We start from the raw sequence: 10,197 nt of genomic DNA, 5'->3' as shown, positions 1-10,197 counted from the left end.
GGCTGTTACTCACCCACTTCCCTGCCACTTCAACCCCTCTAACCTTTAAAGCCAGTAGTTATCAATCAAACGTGCCACTCTGACCCCAGAGTGTGCCAGATTTCTCTCCAATTAAACACTTGAGAGGCTGATTTCTCTGACGAGTTCCTCCTCTCCCCTGATAATAATCAGCACAACGGGCTCTCCAGAGTTCAGGCTCACACACACAGTTTCTCCTCGCTTGGTGGAAGGTGTTTGTATTTGGCGGGGGGTTGTAGGCGTCATATGTTTGAACATGGTGTTCGTTATAGACAATCCATGACTAGCACAGAAGTCCAACAACAAACAACCACTCTGGTTTAGATCAGGGAGGCCGTTCCTTCCCAATCACGCCTCTCCATGTGTCTCCATCATTAGCCACGTGCGCGTTGAAGTCCCCCAGCAGAACTATGGAGTCCCCGACTGGAGCCCCATGCAGGACTCCACTCAAGGTCTCCAAGAAGGCCGAATACTCTGAACTCTTGTTTGGTGCATATGCACAAACAACAGTCAGAGTTTTCCCCCCACAACCCGCAGGCGTAGGGAGGCGACCCTCTTCGAAAATAGGGATGCTCATAAGTGTACTTGGTACCAGAGCACCCTAGGCCAAAGGTCAATGATCGATTTTATAATCGTTTCATCTGATCTGAGGCCATATGTTTTGGACACTCGGGTGAAGAGAGGGGCGGAGCTGTCAACCGATCACCATCTGTGGTGGTGAGTTGGGTCAGGGGGTGGGGGAAGACTCTGGTAATAGGGCGGTGGAAGGAGCACTTTGAGGAACTGCTAAATACCGACTAATACGCCCTCTATGGTAGAGGCAGAGCTGGAGGATGAGGGGGGATTGGCATCAATTTCCCTGGTGGAGGTTGCTGAGGTAGTTAAACAACTCCAGTGGCAAAGCCCCAGGAATTGATGAGATCCGTCCAGAAATGCTTAAAGCTCTGGGTGTGGAGGGGTTGTCTTGGTTGACACGCCTCTTCAACATTGCGTGGAAGTCTGGGACGGTGCCTAAGGAGTGGCAGACCGGGGTGGTGGTTCCCCTTTTTAAAAAGGGGGACCAGAGGGTGTGTGCCAATTACAGGGGTATCACACTTCTCAGCCTCCCCGGTAAAGTCTACTCCAAGGTGCTGGAAAGGAGGGTTCGGTCGATAGTCGAATCTCAGGTTGAAGAGGAGCAATGCGGATTCCGTCCTGGTCGTGGAACAACGGACCAGATGTTTACTCTCGCAAGGATCCTGGAGGGAGCCTGGGAGTATGCCCAACCAGTCTACATGTGTTTTGTGGATCTGGAGAAGGCGTATGACCGGGTGCCCCGGGAGATACTGTGGAAGGTGCTGCGGGAGTACGGGGTGAGGGGGTCCCTTCTCAGGGCCATCCAATCTCTGTACGACCAAAGCGAGAGCTGTGTCCGGGTTCTCGGCAGTAAGTCGGACTCGTTTCAGGTGAGAGTTGGCCTCCGCCAGGGCTGCGCTTTGTCACCAATCCTGTTTGTAGTATTTATGGACAGGATATCGAGGCGTAGTCGAGGTGGAGAGGGGTTGCAGTTCGGTGGGCTGGGGATCTCATCGCTGCTTTTTTGCAGATGATGTGGTCCTGATGGCATCATCGGCCTGTGACCTTCAGCACTCACTGGATCGGTTCGCAGCCGAGTGTGAAGCGGCTGGGATGAGGATCAGCACCTCTAAATCGGAGGCCATGGTTCTCAGCAGGAAACCGATGGAGTGCCTTCTCCAGGTAGGGAATGAGTCCTTACCCCAAGTGAAGGAGTTCAAGTACTTTGGGGTCTTGTTCACGAGTGAGGGGACAATGGAGCGGGAGATTGGTCGGAGAATCGGCACAGCAGGTGCGGTATTACATTCAATTTATCGCACCGTTGTGACGAAAAGAGAGCTGAGCCAGAAGGCAAAGCTCTCAATCTACCAGTCAGTTTTTGTTCCTACCCTCACCTATGGTCATGAAGGCTGGGTCATGACCGAAAGAACAAGATCCAGGGTACAAGCGGCCGAAATGGGTTTCCTCAGGAGGGTAGCTGGCGTCTCCCTTAGAGATAGGGTGAGAAGCTCAGTTATCCGTGAGGAGCTCGGAGTAGAGTCGCTGCTCCTTTGCGTCGAAAGGAGCCAGTTGAGGTGGTTCGGGCATCTGGTAGGGATATCCCCTGGGCGCCTCCCTAGGGAGGTGTTCCAGGCACGTCCAGCTGGGAGGAGGCCTCGGGGGAGACCCAGGACTAGGTGGAGAGATTATATCTCTAACCTGGCCTGGGAACGCCTCGGGATCCCCCAGTCGGAGCTGGTTAATGTGGCCCGGGAAAGGGAAGTTTGGGGTCCCCTGCTGGAGCTGCTACCCCCGCGACCCGACCCCGGATAAGCGGATGAAGATGGATGGATGGTTGTAGGCGTCCTTCCTCAATAAAATGTTACACTGTTTTTTCATATTTGGATGTTTTGGATTAACAGAAATGTCCGTTTAAAGATACAGAGGTCATGCTGTAAATCTACCAGGGATGCACCGAATCCAGGATTCGGCTTCTGATTCGTCTGAATATTGGACTTTTTGACGGAGTTTGGTTTCTGCTGAACCTTAGAATTTTTTTTCCACCGAACCCTACGCTTGCACTAGACGCGCTAACAGAAATGTTTCTAAACTTAACGGAAAATGCACTGGCAATGTTGTCCCGGGACATTATCCGTTTTTCTTACAGTGTACGTTTTTTAATTCATGAAATGCAAATCCTCCGTACATTTTGTGTCTCTATGTAGTCGTGTTGTGTCTCTTTTTGGTCATTTGTGTTTCCTTTGGGGTTGTTTTGGGTCTCTGTCATTTGGCGTCTCTTTGTAGTCGTGTTGTGTCTCTTTGTGGTAGTTTTGCGTCTCCTTTTCACATCATTTTGGACGATTATTATCACCATATCTGTGTCTGAAACGTTGGAAGAGCAAGAGCTAGATAATAAATAAATAACACTCAAAAAGCTTAAAGAAGTCCAACTACAACCATTAGATCTGAGAAAACTCTTTTAGTTACATTCGTTTGGCTTATCGGTGCTGCCCAAAACTGCTTCGGGTGCTACACCTTAACCCGATAATGGCAGGAAAAAACCTGACACCTGATTGGCTGCTGAAGGCCCGCCCATCTCACCTGCAGAGCGCGTCTGAGCGGCAGGTGCGCCGAAGCTCCAGGCAGTCCGGTTTGTGGCGCTCCTGGTGGGAGCAGGAAGGGACGATGGTGCGGCGGCGGCGCTCGGCGCACGCCTGGTCTGGGCACGAGCAGAACAGCAGCGGGTAGCTCAGCTCCCAGGGGACCCGCTCGAAGAACTGACGCAGCGCCTGAAACACACAGAGGCAATCGTTGTAGCTTTAGGCAATGTATTGTAATACTTTAGTATTACTGTTCATGGGTTAGGCTACTAATGTATTTAACAACATACACAGAGGCAAGGCTGCGGTACGAGCACGTCTTTATTTGCACATCGACCTCCAAGCAACAGGAACAGTAGACGCTCACAGAACACCAAGTAGCAACATTGGCAATGCAACATAGAGTGCGCGATCTAATATACCACAGCAATCATCATATCGTTATCTGCTATCTTTCTAAACAGTTTAACCCCATTTTCAAAGTATGGGATGTAGAAATACGCACCGATAATATTTTTAAAAAAAAGTGACAAAACGCTGGAAAACGCAAAAGTTGGAAAACATTGGAAAACTTTGGGAAAAGTGACGAAACGTTGGGAAAAGCAAACGTTGGGAAACGCAAACGTTGGGAAACGCAAATGTTGGGAAACGCAAACGTTGGGAAACGCAAACGTTGGGAAACGCAAATGTTGGGAAATGTGACGAAATGTTGGGAAAAGCAAACGTTTGGAAACGTTGGAAAACGCAAATGTTGGAAAATGCAAATGTTGGGAAAACTTTGGGAAACGTTGGTAAAAGTGACAAAACTTTGGGAAACTTGGGATACGGGAAAGTTTTAGTTTTTTTTATCAGAAATATGGAATGTCAAAATAAGCAGCAAAAAAAAAGAGGAAGTGACAAAATGTTGGGAAACATGACGAAAACAACGATAAATTTCAAAAGCAGCAGAAAAAAGAGTTGGTAAAACAAGCATCAAAATGTTGAAAAAAAACCACAAGAGAAGAAAAAAAAGAACTTCGAAAAAATCAACAAAAACGTTTTTTTCATGGTCGACGGGAAGACAACACAGTGGTTAAGGGTTAAACTTTTTTCGACTTTTCAACCCTCTTTTTCCCATGTTTTTGTGTGTAAGTGACTGATGGAAACAACAATCTTTGACATTGGTCCAGTATTAAGAATAAAACAAACATTGTTCAGCATCCGTTAGCGTCCACTAAGAGTTGTGTTGTTGCTGCTGACAGACTCGGATTATTATTCTAAGTGTCTGACAACATTATGAAAGGATCCCTACAGAGATAGACCTTTTAGTTAAAGAGGAAGATCCTTTTAGTTTAACATGGAACAGCCCCGAAATCACCATCACCAAACTACACCAGACTCCATGTAAATAATCAGGACTTTTAGCGTGTATAGAGCCAGCATATCTCCACCAGACTCCATGTAAATAATCAGGACTTTTATCATCGTAAAACACACTTCATTCAAAGTGGACAGAAACTAAATAAAACTATCAAAAGCCGTCTTGGTTCATCTTTCCACTGTTCCAACAATCACCACTCTGGTTTGGTTGAAATAAACCCTTAATTCACCCATTTACATGTGGAGATATGCTGGCTCTATACACGCTAAAAGTCCTGATTATTTACATGGAGTCTGGTGGAAATATGCTGGCTCTATACATGCTAAAAGTCCTGATTATTTACATGTGGAAATAATGGGATTTCAGGGCTTTTTCCTGTTGAACAGTATGTATAAATAGGATTTATTCTCACTTGTCTCACTTTTTATTGTAATATTTGGATGCTGTAACATAACTACTCTCTTTGTCAGAGGAGGAACACGTTTTGAAGTTTTATAGAAAAATACCAAATTGAATTATTGATCCTTCTGTTCTATTTCTTCACATATAAACGTCCTTCTTGTGTGCAGAACATACACCTGCCCATTGCACACAGTGCTTAAACTACTTAAACATCTACGTTGTATATTTTTGTCTCCGATTTCTGTATTTATTGTTTATTCTTATGAATGTTTAATAAAGGTTTGTTTTTCATGTATCAAATAGGCAAATTCCACGCATGGTAACCTACTGCAATAAACTCCTCTCCGATTCAGATTCTGAACAAATAGCTCCGTAAAAAAAGCCTTTAGTGTTTAACATTGAACCAAACATAATCAATATAATTTAAAGATAATTCTAATTCTCACCTTCTGGCATCTTTTGCGGCTGCAGGGCTCCTGATTGGCCAGAGAGGGCTGCGGGGGCGTGGCCTTACTGCAGATGGCGTTGTAGGCGGATCGCAGACGCTTGCACGTCTCGTTCAGGTTGCAGGCCTTGGCCGCGTCCAGACAGGGGTTACAGGGTTTCCCTGCCTCCGAGCAGGGGCTCGCCTTCGCCAGAGACGAGTCTGGACAAAGAGAGAAGAAATGGTCAAAATAAAAGAAGATTAAACCAAATTTACAGCCATAGACAGAAACACAACGGAGCAATTTTTTGCAAAAGTAATGTGTGAAGAATGATTGAGGTGTTTCTCAGATGTATAATTCCTCATCATCAGTAGTTTTAACCCCACTTTTTAAAGGTCCTATGACATGCTGCTTTTTGGATGCTTTTATATAGACCTTAGTGGTCCCCTAATACTGTATCTGAAGTCTCTTTTATATAGACCTTAGTGGTCCCCTAATACTGTATCTGAAGTCTCTTTTATATAGACCTTAGTGGTCCCCTAATACTGTATCTGAAGTCTCTTTTATATAGGCCTTAGTGGTCCCCTAATACTGTATCTGAAGTCTCTTTATATAGACCTTAGTGGTCCCCTAATACTGTATCTGAAGTCTCTTTTATATAGACCTTAGTGGTCCCCTAATACTGTATCTGAAGTCTCTTTTATATAGGCCTTAGTGGTCCCCCTAATACTGTATCTGAAGTCTCTTTTATATAGGCCTTAGTGGTCCCCCTAATACTGTATCTGAAGTCTCTTTTATATAGGCCTTAGTGGTCCCCTAATACTGTATCTGAAGTCTCTTTTATATAGACCTTAGTGGTCCCCTAATACTGTATCTGAAGTCTCTTTTATATAGACCTTAGTGGTCCCCTAATACTGTATCTGAAGTCTCTTTATATAGACCTTAGTGGTCCCCTAATACTGTATCTGAAGTCTCTTTTATATAGACCTTAGTGGTCCCCTAATACTGTATCTGAAGTCTCTTTATATAGACCTTAGTGGTCCCCTAATACTGTATCTGAAGTCTCTTTTATATAGACCTTAGTGGTCCCCTAATACTGTATCTGAAGTCTCTTTTATATAGACCTTAGTGGTCCCCTAATACTGTATCTGAAGTCTCTTTTATATAGACCTTAGTGGTCCCCTAATACTGTATCTGAAGTCTCTTTTATATAGACCTTAGTGGTCCCCTAATACTGTATCTGAAGTCTCTTTTATATAGACCTTAGTGGTCCCCTAATACTGTATCTGAAGTCTCTTTATATAGACCTTAGTGGTCCTCTAATACTGTATCTGAAGTCTCTTTCCCAAAATTCAGCCTTGGTGCAGAATTACAGCCACTAGAGCCAGTCCCACAATGAGCTTTCCTTAGGATGTGCCATTTCTGTGTCTGTAGCTTTAAATGCTATTGAGGAGGAGAGGGGGTGCAAGGTGGAGGGTGGGGGTGTGGCCTTGACCAACTGCCATGCTTCGCTTGTTTGCTTGCAAGCCATGATGTCTCTCTCTCTCTCTCATGGGGGGGCCAAATTCTCTGGGCGGGCAAAGCAGAGAAAGGGGAGATAACCTTTCCCCTTATGACGTCATAAAGGGAAGATTCCAGATCGGCCCATCTGAGCTTTCATTATCTCAAAGGCAGAGCAGGATACCCAGGGCTCGGTTTACACCTATCACCATTTCTAGCCACTGGGGGGCCATAGGCAGGCTGGGGGAGCTCATATTAATGTTAAAAAAACTCATGAAGTGACATTTTCATGCCATGGGACCTTTAAACACATCGTTAACGTTGTGAAACGGTCCCAGTTTGGTTTATTTTAGACACCAAAACTACTGAGTTAAGTAGATAAAAAGATGGAGGTTTGGGTTCAAATCAGACGTGACTTCACTTCCTGAAGGTCACCACGTGACCCAGAACGTGACGTAGCTCCGTTTGTTCCGTAAAGTTAAAAAACTCCCTGTTTCCTTTTCTTTTCAAACGGGACATGAACCCCGGTCTCCTGGGGGAAAGTCCTGTGTTTGTTTGCCTCCTTGTGTGAACATTTGACAACCATTATAAACGTAAATACGAGTCGTAATTGCTGCTTGAACAAACGACTCCTGGCATCATGTTTAGGGGGAAGAACAGTCTCAAACCCAAATGTAAATGTAGCCTAGAGCAATAGATGTGACATGTTATTCTGACTTTGTCGTTCCAATTCAGAGCCAGATCTGATCACACATGATCTGTCACATCGCAGTGTCGAGTGTGAACTCCATCAAAATCCAATTCAACACATCCAATTACACGAGTGTAATGGGAAAGACAACTGTGACCTCAGCCCAGGAAAGCCCGTTAAAGTGTGGCGAGGTGACATTTCCCTTGACTTAAAACTGCACGCTCCTCCTCGACATTATATCTGAGAAACAGCAACGACAGAGAGAAGGAAAGAGGAACAATGTTTCACTCTTGAGCTGGATGAAATGTGAAATCCTGATGGTATGTTATCAGTAAAGGTATAGAATTCCTTGTTAAGCTGGATAATCATTATGTTATGTCATCAGTAAAGAATTATAACATATATATATTATATATTATCTAGACATGGGACATAGACATCTTTGGAAAACACAAGCTTCCAATATAACATCTAAATGTGTGTTGGAAGCCCCACATTACATATCTATGTATGAAGATGGCCAGGAGTATTGGTATATTATAACATATATGTTATGTTATATTGTGTGGAAGTTTGGGGAAATACCTACAAAAGCTTACAAAATATTTGGACATTGCAAAAAAAGAGCAATCAGGATACTAAATCACAGCGGGTACTATGAGCACACTAATCATGGGTTTTTCAGTTCGCATTTGCTGAAATTTATCGACATTGTTACATTCAAAACGGCACAATTTATGTTAAAAGTTAAAGAAAATAATTTACCGTGTAACATATGTGCAATGTTTAATGAAAGAGACGGGGGGATACCATCGCCGAGGACAACCTCTTGTGAGAACTGCTGTTAAAAGCATGTGTTTCCAACACGCCTTTGTCGTTGTTATTGACGCTAAAAGTCTCCTTTAGCGTCATATAACGCGCTTTAACTAAACGTGCTTGGTCGGGACTATTGGCATCCCTTTTTATTATGTTACACACACACACACACACACACACACACACACACAGAGGTAACAGAGAGGCCACCACTGTGATCTGTCTTCACCTCCGTCTGCGATGTCAGATATGATTAAACATGAATATGGCCACAATCAACTGTGTGTGTGTGTGTGTGTGTGTGTGTGTGTGTGTGTGGGTGTGGGTGTGTGTGTGTGTGTGTGTGTGTGTGTGTGGTATCGGTGTGTTCAGCCGGAGCTTCACACTGAGTCGCTTCCCCTGCAGATAACCTTGGTGCTTGTCTGAATGCAAACACTGACAACACAAACACACGCACGCACGCACACACACACACACACACAGTCACTTAGTCTCTGTGTACGCAGGAGTTTACAAGATGAAGTACTGTAGTGAGTATTTTATTCTCGCTGACAAAGTGGTGGACAAGGTGGAACATGTTCTTCAAACTCAAACACCTACTGGCAGTTTACGATATATATATATATATATATATATATATATATATATATATATATATATATATATATATATATATATAAATATATATATATATATATATGAACCGTTGTCGATATAGACTAGCTTCAGACTAACTCTGAGGTTCTTTCATTTGGGCCAAGTTTCCCCACAAACTCTCAGAAGGATCTCGGCAGCATTTAAAGATATGATGCTCTGTTCTGAGTCATTCACTTTGAGCTGAAATCTGCTGGAATATTTATAATATCTCCATCCCGACCGAAGCCAAAGATGGAGCAACAAAAGTATAATTTTCCTCCGGCAAGTCTCGTCTTCAGAGCTTTGAAGTCAGACGACACGGAGAAGGATTCCCCAGTCTGTCCAGAGAGCTAAATGATGCAGCGCTGAGGTCTGGTTAGGACTTGTTATGCAGAACATTTGTGTTCAGGAAAACATAAAGGAACTCTCCAGCCACTCGAGTGTTTCCTGCCGTAGTGCAGTCCGTTAAATGAGCGTGGTTGGTCTCCGAGGAGCGGCATGCACCTCCGTGCACCGGAGCTTACTGATTGTGTGAAATGAGGCGGGCGTGCGCCGCTGGAAGCACAATGGGCTGAGTGCTGTGTGCAGCTCTGTGTTACAGTCTTAATGAGTGCAGAATGAAGACATGATAGATGTAAAATCCTCATTTTCTTTTGGTTTTTAGTACATTTTTGTCCCTTTTTATGTTTTTTTCTGTCGCTTTTTTGACATTTTTGTCAAAACCAAAACAAACCCACCTTTTTAGCCTTTTTTGTCTTTTTATTTGTTGCATTTTTGTTGCATTTTTGACGCCTTTTTTGGATATTTTTGTCGTATTCTTAATAGCCTTTTTTGTTGCGTTTTTTCCTATATTTTTGTTGCTTTTTCCTACGTGTGATGCTTGTTGTTGCTGCGTTGTTGCATTTTTCCACATTTTGTTGCATTTTATTTGGTCTCCGAGGAGCGGCACGCACCTCCACGCGCCCGAGCTTATTGATTGTGTGAAATGAGGCAGGCGTGCGCCGCTGGAAGCCCAACGCTGCTGTGTGCAGCTCTGTTTTACAGTCTGAGGAGCGTCTTAATGAGTGCAGGATGAAGACTTCCCAGCAGCTGCAGCTGCTCTCGGCTCTGCAGGTTAATGAGTCTATCAGACTCGCATCGCTGCAACACGAAACCTCGGGACAGTCTGTACGCACTGAATACTACATCAGCATGAAGTAATCCAAACGTATAATA

General features: G+C 44.2%; 1 protein-coding gene across 1 annotated transcript in view; it reads right to left on the bottom strand.

Annotated features, from left to right (window-relative positions):
• Positions 1–3,149: 3,149 nt before the first annotated feature.
• The window catches only part of gfra2b (GDNF family receptor alpha 2b), a 60,248-nt gene continuing 53,200 nt past the window's right edge, over positions 3,150–10,197 (bottom strand). Inside the window, exons 4-5 of the mRNA XM_078271889.1 lie at positions 5,361–5,560; positions 3,150–3,341 (exon numbers count right to left, since the gene is read on the bottom strand). Of these exons, the coding sequence (XP_078128015.1) occupies positions 3,150–3,341; positions 5,361–5,560 (392 nt within the window). The remainder of the gene's footprint in view (positions 3,342–5,360; positions 5,561–10,197) is intronic.

The sequence above is a fragment of the Sander vitreus genome, chromosome 16, assembly GCF_031162955.1.
Source record: "Sander vitreus isolate 19-12246 chromosome 16, sanVit1, whole genome shotgun sequence".
Classification (NCBI taxonomy): domain Eukaryota; kingdom Metazoa; phylum Chordata; class Actinopteri; order Perciformes; family Percidae; genus Sander; species Sander vitreus.
This window is presented reverse-complemented; position numbering and strand designations above follow the sequence as displayed.